This window comes from Sander vitreus, chromosome 2 (assembly GCF_031162955.1).
Source record: "Sander vitreus isolate 19-12246 chromosome 2, sanVit1, whole genome shotgun sequence".
NCBI classification, from domain to species: domain Eukaryota; kingdom Metazoa; phylum Chordata; class Actinopteri; order Perciformes; family Percidae; genus Sander; species Sander vitreus.
The window spans coordinates 31,085,545-31,101,965 of NC_135856.1; the positions used below are offsets into that span (position 1 = coordinate 31,085,545).

General features: G+C 41.6%; 1 protein-coding gene across 1 annotated transcript in view; it reads right to left on the bottom strand.

Annotated features, from left to right (window-relative positions):
- Positions 1–704: 704 nt before the first annotated feature.
- Positions 705–16,421, bottom strand: part of LOC144527698 (testis-expressed protein 2-like) — a 39,236-nt gene continuing 23,519 nt past the window's right edge. The window contains exons 4-13 of the mRNA XM_078265921.1: positions 15,429–15,629; positions 14,783–15,098; positions 14,286–14,524; positions 13,785–14,003; positions 12,963–13,062; positions 7,516–7,642; positions 5,635–5,748; positions 5,053–5,262; positions 3,986–4,106; positions 705–2,958 (exon numbers count right to left, since the gene is read on the bottom strand). Of these exons, the coding sequence (XP_078122047.1) occupies positions 2,809–2,958; positions 3,986–4,106; positions 5,053–5,262; positions 5,635–5,748; positions 7,516–7,642; positions 12,963–13,062; positions 13,785–14,003; positions 14,286–14,524; positions 14,783–15,098; positions 15,429–15,629 (1,797 nt within the window). The 3' untranslated portion in view covers positions 705–2,808. The remainder of the gene's footprint in view (positions 2,959–3,985; positions 4,107–5,052; positions 5,263–5,634; positions 5,749–7,515; positions 7,643–12,962; positions 13,063–13,784; positions 14,004–14,285; positions 14,525–14,782; positions 15,099–15,428; positions 15,630–16,421) is intronic.

The window sequence follows — 16,421 nt, forward strand, 5'->3', positions numbered from 1 at the left end:
GCTACGAGGCACGTCCTTTGACTTCGCCACGTCTAGCGGACCCGATCTAGCATCTACCGAGGTTGCAGTGAGTGCTCAATATCCCAGACCGGATGATGTGGTCAATTTTGGGACAGCTTGTCATAGTACAAGAACTGTGTGTGGACGTTCATTTTCTACTACTATTGCTAATTAAAAAGTAATACAATAATTATTACCATGAGTTACTGACATTGCTGCCATGCTTTTAGCTCATCACATCCATTACCTTTATTACAATTACAGTATATGGTCACATCTTAAAAACCTTCCCGGTTGAATGTACCAATTTTGGGCTGCTGGTGTTTGCTAAACTCCCCATATAAAGCATTTCAGAAAAAGCTGGAAGGCAGAGTTATAGTTTAGCAGGCTAACTTCAGCCACTAAGTACATTGAATACTGTACTACACTACACTATGCCTCTTTAATCGACAAACATAGCGAAATCCAAATCCATTTTTTTATATAGTAAACCTGATGAGTTATTTATATTTGATGCATTGTTATAGCTTAAGCTACCAATCACCATATCAATGTATTGTAATGATCATGTAATACTAACAGGGGTCATTCTGCTGCCTATGAATTTGTTTCTTTTAACACACTCAAGATTGCTTTATTTTAATCTGGAGTAAATACAAAGTAAGTGAGATTTGCTTCTCAGAAAAGAACATTTGAAGCCAAAGAACTTTCATTAAAAGGCTTTCATTAAACCGATTTATTTGCTCTATAAATAAGGCAGATACATACAATTACTGATTTTGGCCTTAAAATGACCTTATCTTAAAAAGGCATCAATAATTCACAGATACAAATCATGACATGATCTTCATATATCCTCAAAAATCTTATTTCATTACGTTTATTCCAAAGAAATAGACAAACAAATTCAAACATAACCCACCTCGTGTAGTCATTCTAAAAAACAAATACTTAACAAAAACTAACCAAGGCATAAAGGATTTGTGTTGCAGTGCTTTAGTATCCTAAGAGAGCAAAAAAAATGAAAACAAGGTAAGAACTCCTGTAAACAATGTTAATGCAGCTAGGTATTGTAGCACATATGCAAATATAACCTCACAATGCTATATCAACACAGCATGTGTACCTTTGAGCAGAGAGAGAGATCTGGCACTACAGGCCTAATCAAAGGACTTTGGTTTAATTAGAAATATGACACGGTTAAAATGGTATTTTCAGAAAGGAAACCTGTCGATAAGGCTATACATTCTTGGCAATAGATGCTTCACTATATGGTACATACCTTAACGTCATCTAATTGTTGTACATACAGTATGGCGGGTAGAGTCTTTTTAAAGCACTGTCACATATCGAAGTTGGTCATTTAAATGAACTTCTAACAATATCATCACCGCCATCAACATGAACACAATTAAGTAGAAATGATGTTTAGATAAATACACCACGTGGTACTCCATACGATTGAATGACACCTGGAAAAAAGGTATGCAAGATGAGATAGTGTTTATCATAAGAAAAAGAAAACTTGCTATTTGTGTAAGAATTTCCATACGACAGTCAAAATGTGACTGGGTAAAAACTCTTGTCATACAATAACCAAAACTATCCACACATACATTCAATAGGCATGTTAGAAGTGTCATACTTCTCATTAGACATAAACTCTTATATCATATCTATACAAGCTCATACTACAGTTAACCTTCAATCATTGCACTTCCTCTGTTTGTCATTAGCATGGAATTTACATAGTGAATGACAGTTGTCCTAGGTAATGGGCGTCTGCTCTTGAGCATTATTTCCACACAGACACGGACAGGGGCATCACCAGCGTAAAAATGGGGTCTTGGCAAATATAGGGAGAGTTCAGGGTGTGGTCACAGCACAAATGAATACTGTTAACTGTTAACACCAGATCAAAAAAACGCTGACATAAAGCCACTTAAAGTTTGAATGTTTCACATGGTAAATAAATCAAGTATCTGAGCTTCTTCGATATACTCTTTGCTTACCCTTTGTTCATTGTCAACAATGGAAATGACAACTCCATAGCACACTTATCATTTACTATGAAACACCTCTAATTTCAACATATTACCATGTTGTAAAACTCCACTTACTGCATTGCTACAATCTAGGGGCTACCACGCTCTATCTCACTCTCTAGACTCAGCAGAAACTTGGGTTACACACTGAGGTATCCACGTAAGAGTGACATGACACTGTCATGAACAAGTCATTAACGTTTATGACATAACACTTCTTTTAGTAAGTGTCATTCGGTTTTTGTCATGACAAGTTAGGGTTGGAGTTAGGGTTCATGTGTCATGACAGTGTCACGTGACTCTTATGTAGATACCTTCAAGTAAAGTGTTACCGAAAACGTGTCACCTGGAGGCTGTAAGGTATCTGGTGAATGCTTTCACAATGTGTTCATACGACATTATATACTTATGTATCCCGATATAACCCCCCTTATTAACTTAAACCAACCAAAACTCTGAGCCAACTATGACTCTCTTCACATCCCTACTCAATAGGTTCTTATAGTTTTATAAATCCTTCATAAATCACCTTTTCCTCTGGCACAATAAATACTACTGAACAGAGCAGCAAGCGACAGGTTGTCTTTAGTGTTTCCTTGGTCGACTCCACCTTGTTCCTTTAAGATTCATAAGGTTTCCTCTATGGCAAGTGAGAAGCCCAGTCACTACGGGACTGGATTTGTATTAGCGTCTGACCGATATCCACTTTGGCTCCAGTTCCAGTTGAGACTTCATAAGCTGTAGGAAATACTGTAAACAATCTTCATGGCTGGCTGGTGCTGTCCTTCCCTGGCTGGGAAGGCTCCGGGTCCACTGCGAGGCCAACTAAGGGTCCGCCGGCTGTGCGTGGGTCCATGGCAGAATGCATGACAGTCAGCCATATATCGTCCATGTTTGGCATTACAAAGACTTTCTAAAAGAGGAGAGAGAATGATAGATGGACAGTCAGTGATCTTGTCTGTCATTTGTTTTTACTATTCCTGACACATGTAATGTCTTGGAGTTTGGACCACAAATAGTGAGCATATAATAATAATAATAATAATAATAATAATAATAATAATAATAATAATAAGTAGTGTGCAACTGTTAAACCTAAAATGTTTCAAGTCTCTTAGGCCCTAGTGTTCTTATGTGGTTTTAATATCCGTCCGGAGTGATCCAATCACAAGCAGACAGCCCAAAAGTACGTGTGTTCACACCTGGCAGTAGAATGTGTGTGTGTGTGTGTGTGTGTGTGTGTGTGTGTGTGTGTGTGTGTGTGACCACTTGATCGTGATCGGATCTCACTTCCCCGCTCTTTATGCAAACAAACCCGTACATAGCTCTCGTTTGCACATACCGGTGTAGGCTGGTTGTGTGTGTGTGTGTGTGTGTGTGTGTGTGTGTGTGTGTGTGTGTGTGTGCGCGTGTATACATTTCAGTCGTTACTCTCACATAAATGATATTGTGGTCTGAGTGATGGGATCTCAATGCATCCTGGGTGCCTTCACACCTGTACTTAGAGCTGTCCACTTGTGATCGGATCCGTCAGGACAGATGTAAATACCAGGTGAGAATGAGGTCCTAAAAGATCATTCTAGGATCATAGACTAGTGTAATATTGTAAAGATGTTGGATGGCTTAGATCTTTGGAATCTTTGATATGGTTAGCTTGTAGTATTCGTGATTTAGGAGTTGAATATAATAAAATATGGTGGCACAGTACCAGCATTTATAACAGCAGAATTTCACACCAAATGCAATTAATTCCAATTAAACGGATGCAGCGCATCACATGAGGTTCAACTTTGGTGAACTTTTACATGTATCTTTCTTCTTTGCCTTTACGTGCATTCTGGTTGCTTATGTCTCATGTCTGTCCATTGAAAAAAACAAAGGCCTCCGTGTCTCTGAATTACAGAGCCTAATAAAAATCACAATGTAGCATTAATCAATACCTGGAACTCCTGGTCCAGTTTTTTCTCTATCCAGTCCGTAACGTGAGCCAGGGTGACTACTCGTTCTCCCAGTTTAGGGCGCGCCTTCAGTTCCAGGTGAGGCGGCTTCCTAAATCCATACCTACAACGGAAGAGGTCAAAACAATTAATGGTTTCATTACAAACACTATTAAGAGTTGGCAAATGAACTAATATTTTGACTTGTTGACAGGGAAAGCACAGGGGTTACTAATACCACTAATGATGTTCTATTCCAGAGTCCCAGTGACAGTGAGCCAGCATGCACAAAACATGGACCCCCGGAGCCAGCTTACCTAATGGGCTTTTTTCGACATGTCCCAGTAGGAAAAAGCACACGTGTCAACAATCGCTGTCATGGCTTACTGGGACACTTGATGCAACCGAGCCATCGTTCATGAAATTTGTTTCCCCTGTGCTTTTCCTGCGATGACAAGTCAAAATGTCTGCCGCCAAAAGATCTATTAATGCAACAATAAAACATGCAGTTGCAGGGTAGAATGCATTTCAGTTGTTCCGAGTACAGATATCCTATCCTATCCCACATGAGAATGAGCCACTGTTCAGAAATAAAAAGGATGGGCTCTTCTCATGTCTACTTTGTTTCTCTTCCCATCCTCTCCTCCATCCTCCTGTCTGATCCATCCCGGCGCTATTCTGAAGGATGTCTCAATTTCTAAAATGCATCTCGAGGAGAGAGAAGGCTTGCCGGAGGAGCTGTGAGCGAGGATGCGCACAGGTGTGCCAAAGCACGGATGTCTCGTTTTGTTAAATTCCTGTCGCCCCGACTACAAGGCGAGGCGAGGAAAGGATGTGAGGATGTACGTAATGAGAAGTGGGGTATGTGTCTTAGTAACTGTCGACACAAGTGAGGACATTGGCTTATTAAGACTCATCTGAAAGCCATCTCTGAGGAAGATTTGATTATTTGTCCCTCTGACTGAAACGGTAATTCACTTTGCACAGAATTCCAATAATTACGTAGTAGAAAACCAAATCAAAACAACAACAACAACAACAACAACAATAACAACACTCCCTTTACGTACCATATCCTGTCAGTGGGTGGAGGGGGTATGTTGACAGCAAGCATTCCCTGGAGTTCCTGCACCTCCACTGTAAGCAGAAGGGGTGTGTTGGACACTTCCTCCATCTTCTTCTTGATGAACTCGGTTTCTGTGGCCTTCTGGAAGTATTTGGACTTGGTGATCTTGTCCACGAAGCGCATGATCTTGCTGGGTTTGTGGCCTCCGACCAAACTGCATTCAATAAAAAAGGGGGTTAGGAGTTAAAGTCACATGCTAAATTTAGCGTAGCTGTACTTTCCATGTGATCTAATGAGAACGTGGTTTTGAGTCATGACATTTCATATTTTGTAATGAATTCCTAGCCTTGCCTGCGAACATACTGTTGGCAGACAGTTACGTCTTATGTCTCAATTAAAAGGATTTTAGGTCAGTACTTTATTTTCACTGGGACCTTCATCTTACCCGCTAGAGGGTCTGTTTCAAAGTTAATAACAAGAAAGCTTTGGTCTCAATTTTTTGTCTTCTTAAATCAATATTATATAATCCTGTGATTATGGAAATGGGTTAACTGAGCACAGAGAATGTATATGAACTCATTCTCACCCCTCGGCTCCCGCCGAGTCATTTGAGAGCTCTGAGGAGTCTTCCTCATCTGATGAGCCTGCGCTGGAAGACTCTTCATCACTATCAGCCAGGCAGTACGTCCGCGGCCTGTATCTGGAAACGCATTAACAACACAAATGGATTAGGGTGAGACGCACGCACACATCTGTGCCTCTGCTGCGTTTCTTTGTGCTTTGCACCTGGATTCTATTGTACTGTACCAATGACACAATGAACATATGAGGCATGGAAACACTCAGAAGGTGACATGAGCTGTAGTGGGCCAATCACATCATGTCGCATTAAATCGTAAAAAAAAATAAAAAATAAAAATAAAAAAACTGCTTGCGGTGATTTGCTGCGAGCAAAAATTATACAAATAGTTAGTTTTCTAGATCTGGGTACAACAAGGATTGAATTCAGGTATGGTTTGACTGGAGAAGTTTTGATAATAACAGAGTACCGATCATAGACTGTATCATATTAATGGACAAAGCATCCAGTTCGGCGAAGTGCTGCAAATGCGGAAGTGCCTTAAACCTGCATTCTATCTGAATTCCAGCAGGGGGCGACACAAAAGGAGGTCGGCTTCTGTAGAAGTCTATGAGAAAGTGATCCGCTTCTCACTTGATTTATCTTACCTCAGTAAACATTTTCATAATGAGTTTATGGTCTCAATCGCTAGTTTGAAGTCTTCTGCAACACAGAATGATGTTCATTTTATTTTTTTTTTAGATTTTGTGCATTTCTGCCTCTATTGGACAGGAAAGCTGAGACATGAAAGGGGAGAGGGGGGGGGGGGGGGGAAGACATGCAGAAAAAACGTCACAGGTCGGATTCGAACCCTGGACCTTCTGCGTTGAGGAAAAAGCCTCTGTACACGTGCGCCTGCTCTACCAACTGATACAAACTGCTAAACAGCCACATGATGTTAATTTTTTGAATTATGGTCTCGTCGATTTTAAAATCGGCGATAAAGCAGGGGGTGTTTTAGGGCTATGATGTGATTGCCAGTGAAAGTGTGTAACGTAACGTAGAGCGTAAGCAGCTCCTCCCTCACTCCTCCCTCTCGTCTAAAATCGTCACATCCGCCACCAGGATGGCTGCGCCCGTAACGGCAAACTCGACGACTCATAGCAGATCTCCACAAACCAATGGGTGACGTCACACATGCTCTGTCCATTAATAATAACAGTCTATGGTACCGATACCGAGCCCTTGTGCTCAGCATGTCTTCTGTAGCGTTACCGCTTTCAACTTTCAGATGTAATTTCATGTGAAACTAAATCTTGTTTACTTCTCCTTTACTGGAAATCAATCTAGCCCTGAACAGTACATACTGTACATGCGCACAGTATTTTATGGATGCACCAATCCAATGGATAGGTAGCAGGGGAGAAAAAGTTTCATTGGTGCATCTCCACTGCATTTACCCTGACATATATTAACATATTCTGTTCCTCTTCATTGTCGAGAATGGATTTGGGGGTTGTAAACAGCCAAAAACACAGATGAAGGCACTAAACACACTAAGAAATGAATACTTAATGAGATGCAGCACTGGGTTGTAATGAAATGAGACAACCCAAAAACTATAGATGTACAAAAGTAGAGAATGAGAGTTGAACAGAAGGGATCATTGCTGAAAGCAGCACTCACCAAGAGCAGAAACACATCCGATTAACAGCCGCATAAAAAGGTGGAATCCAGAAGGTAAAGAAGGAATAGCAGAGAAAAGAAAAAAAAGACAGCAAAGATATACAATACTGAGTGAGAGCCAGACAGAATGTAGCAGAGACACATATACTTTCAAGTAGAGGGGAAAAAAGGGGCGTCTAATCCAACCGAAAAACATCTTGAGGCTTTTCTAAAATGTCTCACCCATCTTTGCCAACTTCCCCAAAGCGGACGCTTTCGCCCTCCTTGCCCAGGCGAATGAGGTTCATCTTGGTTTCCAGGGTCATCAGAAAGGAACCACTGTAGGAAATCTCCAGGTCAAACCACAGACCTGAAGGGACACACAGTGGTTATTAGACACGCAGGCTCAGTTATGATACACTGGTGTGTATAAGGTTGACAAATATCTACGATCTCTTAAATATCATCGCATTTTCCAACCCTGTTTACGAGTGATACTTGAATGAAGCCGAGTTAAACCTAGGTGGCTAAGAGTTTTAAGGCCAGTCTCAGTCACCTCGGGCCACAGTCCTCCTCCCTGCCTGTTAAATCTCTCCATCTTTCTCTCACTCCTTTGTTTTCCCACCTCTAACATTCCTCCCTTGCCCTTTCTGTGGCACAACTTTATACCCCAAGCATCACAGAAGTGGGGACTCCAACAGAATGGCTGCATAAACAGGGCTCTCCCTCTATTCCTTTCACCTCTGCTCTATCAAACCTGCTGTAATCTGGATTATACAAACGCCTCAATCGAAAGCCTTGCTTGCATGGGGCAAACTATCCCCCCCCCCCCACAGAATCACATGTTCTGGTGTACAAAGAGCCACATCTAACCATAAATGTGGGTGTGGTTTCTCTTTATACCACTGGGAGGCAGCAAAGAATGACAGACTATGCAGTCAATGAAGTGAGGAGTGAGTGAGTCAGAGGATGGCAGCCATTAAAGAGATTCTAAATCAAAAACACATTGCACTTTGCTGCAACTACGCCCCATGTGCATTTAGTATGCAATGTAAAAGTCCATAAGGTGTGTACAAACACATGATGTGACATTTAGTGCACAGCTACCGCAGTCCTTATAATCTGATTACATAGCTTTCCTGACAACAGTATACGTGGCCCAGGTCCATGAGTGGAAAAAGTAAAAATGTTGTTCAGATAGGATCAAGAAAAGTGCTACTGGAAAGCAAAAAACACGAGGACTAACAGCAATGAGACTGAGTGGATACGACTCTCCCCACAGCGCTTTGGTGGCACCAGCTGGTTGTGCTAAATGATGCGATAATGCAATGAGTCTGGTGTGTCAGAGAGAAAAACAATCAAAGTGAGAGCGAGTCAGACAGAAACAAGTGGAGAAAAAAAATTAAATGTAAGTCACACGAAAGAGCCCAACGTTAAAATGGACAGGCAGTCAGACAGACAGAGACAGACAGATAGACAGAGGGTGAACAGGGTCTGCTGAACCCAGTGGGCTTTGCTACCCACCTGTCCTGGGGACGTGGTGAATAAAAAAGTGTGTGTGGCTGTGTATGGGTTTATGCAGGACACTGAGGTTTGTTAGTTTGGGGAGAGAATAGGAAAGCCTCAGTGCAAGCTGCTGGACACAGGGCAGCGCTTCCCTAATTGGGGTGAAGCCGTATGGCGAGAAGTTAAGAGTGCGTGTTGCACACGCTGCGAAGAAATGCCTTCAATAATGCAGGGGGACTGCTTGTGTGCATCCAGTAATGGACATTCCAGAAACTGATGAGCATGAAGCAGAGTGTGTTCAAACACAAATGTGCATGGACACAAGCGTACAACATACTCCTTTGTTAGTTAGTTATGTGCACGTACACAGCTGGAGGTTTGTCGATCCATTGCACTTGGAATGATTGTTCCAGGAAGGAGCTGGGTCAGACGGCAGAACTTGAGACGCCAAAAAGGACTCAAAAAGGGGAACTAAACTGACCGTTTCTACTACCACTTCAAGGTAAAAGGCTATTGATCGTGGAAACACACAGCAGAAAAGAGGAATGAAATATTCACTTTCTCTGAAGAGGCAGCGTATAAACTGTATAAAAACAGACTCAAGGCTCAGTAAAGCAAAACGCCTTCATTTATCTTTAGTCTTTTCTTTGGAGCATGTACCTCTTTCCTGCTTCCTTTCACTTCCAAGAAATAGGTCTAAAAATGAAGCACTTGGCTGTTTTAGATTGACAGTGGGTTATCTGGATCAATTCACTTGCAATCGGTTAGAAAGTAATCAAAACATTTGGCGACATATTGCAGTTTCCGAATGAAAGTGCAATTAAAGCTGACGACCTAGACATAACATCAACAAAATGGTGGCTTTCATACACTGATTGTGTTGCGAGTGGCTGTTGAGGTGTGTTTTGCCTGGAACACATCCAGTAAATGCAAGTGGTGCCTCAGTTGGAGATGCAATCAATTCTTGCTCTCATTATAGGGGTTATATGAGTGCAGCAGTAATAAAAATGAGGCAGTGACTCATAGCACAGGAGGGAGGAAGAGATATACGGACACAAAAGCGTGAGTAAGGACAAAAAGAGGAAGATGAACTGAAAGGGAAAAATAAGAGGAAGAGAAAAAGTTGGAGACTGTACATCGGTCACTGAATGAACAGGAGAATGACAGAAGCAATGTGATACAAAGGGATGGAATGCTCAATGCCGATGCGCGTCTAAAAATGACAAAAACTAGAACACAGTCAGCTGAAAACTTCCGCGATACTTGAACCAACATAGTTGTACAATTGCAGCAGGCGAATGCTCGGTCCCTCACATAGCTAACTCTGGACTTATCCGATCCACAGAACCAGAAGAGCTGCTAAGGTGTTTACAGCCTGAGTGTGATCTGATTGTACTCAGCTAACACCTCACTAACCAATCAAATTATACTCTGTACGCAAAGCCTTCATTTTTGAAGTGTTCTCCAGGATCTATCGTACACAACACCTTTGGTAAAGGAGATTTATTCAAATTAAAAATCGAGCACACGTCTTTTGTAACACGTGCAACTGCCCAGTAAGCAACACCACCCTACTGAACTTTGAGCAGTGTCACGGTTAAGTCAGGTCGTCTGGCAGCAGCAGAGGCCTGTACTACGAATCCAGATCAACATGCCCTGGATTTCTTTCAGTTACCCGGCTTCACTAACCCTAACAACCGTGGCCCCCGAATAACCTGTGTCACGACGGTGTTTAACAACTAGTTCAGTCAACCCAGGGTTTCCCAATCCAGCAGCGCGCGCGTTCACATAAAAGAGGCGGGGTTTGCGCACCACGACCAATCGCAAACATCTACCATATTTTAAACAAGAAGAGCAAACTATAATTATTACATAAATATGAAGAACACAAACACGTTTTACAGGCAAAATGCAGGAAGGAAAGCTGGCAAAAAAAAGCTGACGCTGTTTTACGTAAATCACAACGCTTATCCTATCAATATCACTTCCAGTGGTGTAGTCTACGTGATAGTAAGCTCCAGGATTTCTATATAGGCTACCCACTTAAAAATGCCCAATGACACGTAACAACATAGGCAACTTACCATTATATTTTTGATGCATTTTGAATCGTCATCCGTGCTTTTTTCTTAAACATCTATAGGCTGAATAAAGGTATTTTTACCGTAAATTGGTGCATTAAAGTGTATCGGAATGCAGGAAATGAAGTTGTTATTGGCTATGGTTTTATTATTGCTCACTTATTGGGGCTGTTCTTTTTTGTTTTGTTTTGTTTGTGTGTATTTTTATTCTAATCAACGGATTATTATTTCTAGTATTTGAAAAATGTATGGAAAGTTGCTTAATGCCGATTCACGTTTACATGAAAGTCTTACCACAAGCAATGAATCAGAACAAGATGATGGTGTGACCCTTACTGCCGTGTTATATTTTATTACAGCATTCTCATTTGATTTGATAGCGACGTCTGATGGTAAATATTGTCAGCATCTCCGTCTGGACAGTGTTGTTTTCAGGTTTAGGATGGAGAGCACGCAGACACAGCCTCAGTACTGTGATCTTATTAGTCACAGCAGGAGGACAAGAGAAAGAATGGAAGCAGTGGCCATTAGACACAATGTCACTTCTAGCTACATTGGGGATCCATGCAGTAGATTGCGAAAAGTATTCACCCCATTTGACATTTCACACTACTACTTGTACTGCTCATGATTTGGATTTTTGGAAAGATTGTGACAAAGCTCCAGTTCCTGTTACTCAGTGCTCTTGGTAAGTGAAAGTAAACTGTTGGATTGGAGACCTACAGAGGCAATTGTAGACAAAGTTACCTATTTGCAATCGGTCAAGCTACAGTAGTTTAAATGAGTTCAACTCTTTATTTCACCTTTGTTTTCACCTCTGATCATGACACTGAAGAAGTGGGTGCACTGACTGACGGAAATTGTGAAATCGGGCATAATTCTTACTTTGAAGAAGCTTTGTCTCGTTTATTCCACATATACTGTAGGTTCCAGCCAAGCGGATGTTTGCCACTTTCTCCTGTGTGTGCTTGTTTGACACAGCTAGAGTTCAAATGTGGACCCCAGGAAGGGTAGCCGATTCTAGTTCTACATCAGCTAATGGGGATCCGTATAAAATCAACAACAAGATCCATGTATGTGCATGGACATAACAAATGTCGAGTGATGGAGATCGATCGATCCATCTATCTAACTAACTTTTACAGTACAAATAGAACTACTAAAAACTTAAACCTTCAAGAGCCACCTACCTCTGTGATCATTAGATTTTGCAGTTACCTAATATTGATACTGTCAATATTGATTTCTATTATTTAGCTAGCGGTTTTGAATAAGCCCTCCATGGGCCTTCATTTCCCTCTTTCTGCATAAAACATTCATTGTTATTGTTATTTTTTTTTATGTCCTTTGTTTGATTTTTGAAAATCCAAACTCTTTAGATTGGTGGTGATGAAGCAAAAATGATGTCACTGCCACACTAAATGAATAACGTTTTAGTTAGAAGGATACTGTTGCGTAAATAGACATCTTTAGGGATCTGATCATATTTGTGAAGGTGTTGCATGTGTAGAAATGCTGCCTCCTTTAATGAGCCAGCGCCTTTAAGAAGGAGCAACATTGTACCTGGCCTAGAGAAGAGTTTTCACAGAAGATCAGAAAGTGTCTGTGGAATTGGAGTCATTGTGTTTGTGTGTACAATTCATTGTCTAATGTGTGAAACATTTTGTGTGTGTATTTGATGTTATGAATGCATGCACTTACGCTAATGCACTGACTCAGGGGGTGAAGGTGCAAACTTACTGTACCACCTTCACTAACCAATTTCCTGGGGAAAAACCTGACACTTTACCTACTTAATATGAGTAAGCTTCAACGCAAATACATCCTGACAGACAACTAGCTAGTTCTTTTCTTATCTCCAATATTGACATAGCTAACTGACTGGCAGACATACTGTGTAGGTGTGTTGTGCTTTCAAACATAAGCACTCATGTATGCTCTGTCGAGAAGCAAAGTCTGCACAATGAATGGAGTCTTCCCAGAATACAGTGCACAGAGCTCAATGTACCACACATGTTAGCGTTACTGGCATGTCTGGCCAGTATCTCTCTACAGAAACCACAGAGTGTGAGTGTTTGTGTTTGACATCGATTTCTCTCTTGCCTCTGTAGTCGATAGAGGGTTTGGATGCCCCAAGGATTCTGGGAGTGGCCGAGCCCATGTCCAGTTCTGTCAGGGTTAGCTCATTCATGAAGTAAGGTAACTGGGAAAAAAACAAACAAAAAAGCACACAACTGAGCTGAGCACATATAATATACAAATAACATTTGCAGATTAGGATCTAACCAAATTGGGAATAAAAACCTGTAGTTCATAACCATACACCTTCCTAGTATATAGGATGCCAGCTTGAAAAAAAAAAGAAAAAATGGATACATGAATCATGAAATAAATATACTCATGCACATAGACACTTAGACATGGATGACACACTCTACCCTCCACACCACAGCTTATAATCAACTGTCTCTACAGTACGTGTCAGAACTGTGTTCAATCTCTTTCCACAATTGTACTGAGACTCTAAGGTAACCTGCAGTTATTGCCACAGGCCATGTGGACAGTCACACAGACCAAAACACGTTGTACGGTTGAAGCAAAATAGGTCTGCCTGGGGGACAGGATCAGTAAGAAACAGCAAGATAAAGAGGCTAGAAGTGAAGGGTGACGCGTTTCTCCCTCTGCTTCTAAACTAAGTGTGGAGCTGTCGGGGCCTTTAAAGAGCTGCCCAGAGGTACAAACAGACATTTGAAGAGCTTAATTGCGTGCGTGAATCCTGTGTGGACTTGGACACGTGTTGTTTTTAGCAGGACGGTGAGCATGACTCAAAGGACTCTTTACTTTGAACTTTCTCCTCTCGTCTGGCTGTTTAAATTGAAATCCCTTTTTAGAGTGAAAGGTGGTTTGGGGCCTTGCGCCACTCACCCGTATTTTGCTGAGCTTCATCTGAATCTTCTTGGAGACCAGTTCAGCCCAATAGGGCTCGGTCAGGAAGTCCCAGCAGACCCGGCCAAGAGCTGCATTCACCCAGGCAACGGTATCCTCCTTCTTCTTCTTCTTCTTTTCCTCCTCCTCCTCCTCCTCCTTCTCCTCCACCTCCTCCACCTCCCTGGGCTGCACTTGAGATGAACTGGAGCTCGGAAGCTTAAGACACAGCAGGCAAGTTAACAAACTAATGGAGCTATTTAGGAGAAAATAATGTGAATCTCATCTCTTTTGTACAGGATTCTAAAACATTTAACCCCCTACAATACAACGTATTCTACCCCTGTAAATATTCCTGAGTATACACCACAATATCAGCTTGTTGTTGAAATCACTTGGAACAGTAAGGTTAAACTGCAAATGACGTGAAGTTTGTCACCTATCAAAGGAAATTAGAAAGGAAACGGTGTTATAGTGTGAAAAGATGAGTATATGTGCTACCTTCTTATCAGCCCCAGGGCTGCTCTGAGGACTCTGAAGAGCAGAGTTCGCAGCTGCAGGGCTGACTACCGCCTGTTTTGGCAGTAAGGAGGCCATGTATACATTGTAGTCAACTAGTGGTTTGGTTTTGGCACTGCCTGCTGTTGTTGAGGAGACTGAGGAGTCCTTTGACCTGGGCTGAGATGCCAGTGCCTCATCCAGACTGCCGCGGCTGTTGCTGCGGCTGTGAGAGCTCTGAGCTGTGGGCCATTGCCAACATTAGAAAGAAAAAGGTGAGGAATTAGATGATGTGCTACGTTTTTGCCGTTTGTAACCTACTTTATTACTACTACTACTTATGAGCGGAAGTGCCATTTCTCTACCCGTATAGTTTACAAATATATTCGTCAAAAATAAAGACAAAATGAAGGACAAATGAAGAAAAATCTCTAAAATTGTCTTCTACATTTGAGGAAGGAGACAATTGCCTTGTGGACAGCGAAATCGGTTTTGCTCACCATTCTTACTCCCGGCAACACTAGAAGCTTTCTTCAAGTCCTCCTTTAGCTGGGAAGCTGACAGAAAGTGCTGGAACCACTCCTCCTTCTCTCTCCCAGTCCTTCCGAACAGAAAGAGGGTCAGGTCTCTACTGGACGAAGACGACCACCCTCCTGTCCCCTCTCCTCTGTCCCTTGTGTTGGAGCTCTCACCGGGCTCCAACCTGTCACCCTCGGCCTTTGACATGAAGTCATCCTGTTTGCCAAGTTCAATGCATATGGGGTATTTTTTGTTCCATATACGTTTCCTGGCCAGGCTCGGAGGTGCTAGATATACCTGGGGGATTAGGGAAGGCAGACCTGAGTCACAAACAGTTGGGTTTCAACACATTTTTACCAAGTTTCACGGCTTTTTAAAGACAATTTAAAACCATAGAGGACATATTCCACGCTGTAGTACGTGTCATCATCTATGTTAAAATGTAACATTGTTTAGTGAATAGCATATTCTAATGAACTAGCCTTGGATTCAATTTATATAGACTTGCATATCTCTGAATGTAGCTGTATAATCCTTTTAACATTTCTACTAGTTTGAAAGGTGAACAGTTGACCTTTACCTCAGTTACTGGAGGATTAGGGAAACAACTTAAAACTAACTACATACTTTGCTGTTGGTGAGGTCATAGATCTTCTGACTGATGTAGGTGACATCGGGTTTTGGTTCATTGTGTATGGCACGGCGGGCGACGTTATGGTTGGGTTTAGACAAACGAATGATGGAGCCCTCTAAGCGGACATACACAGAGTGTGTCAGTGTGGCGTGGTATGTCTCTGGGTCATAGTTCGATATCTCATTCATCCAGCCCTGGAGGGAAGACATAAGCATTTGACATAATGTAGACTTTTCAAGGATTGGGATACAGAACAATCAAACTAGAAAACAGTTTCAAATCTGACATTTAAATAAGTTTTCTCATATATAGTTGGGTCCGTCTTTAAAAGATGCAATTGAAGAGCGAAAGATGCTTTGAACAACCGCAAACAGAGAGAGAGAGATAACAATCTAAAACTGTGCCTGGAAAATGAGGACACTGTAAATATCTGTTCACAGTGTACTGTCTTGTAACCGCTCGGTCTTTTCAAGTGGAGACAAACAGTTTGTTGTCATTTGCTTTCAGTGGTAGACTTTGAAGCTCCTCTGCCTAAATTCAGCTCAGGATCCACATTTAGTTTGTTTGCTGCTATGACACTTCAATGCAAAAAATGTGTGCATATGCATCTTACATTGCATGTTTGCCTTTATTCTCAGTACTCAGCCTCAGCTCAGCTGTACCCATTGCCATGATGAAGTCAAACCCTCTTTCAACAGTTTTTAAAAACACACAATTCGGTGGTATGTTTCTTTAACGTATACATTTGGCGTGGCACAGAGTTTAATCAGCACAGGTAATTAAAATGAACTCCTAAATTACTGAACAAATGATGTGTGAATGTCCTGCTTCAGTTTTGCTTCTTGCGTGTTTGTAGCCTGTCCTCTTACCAGGTTACATGGTTAAAGGGTAACTCTCGCCAAAATGCAACCTAGGGTCTTTTTGTGAATGTACCCGAGACAAACTTTCGTTTAAAAGCATATTTAGGATGGAAACGCCACTTTTAA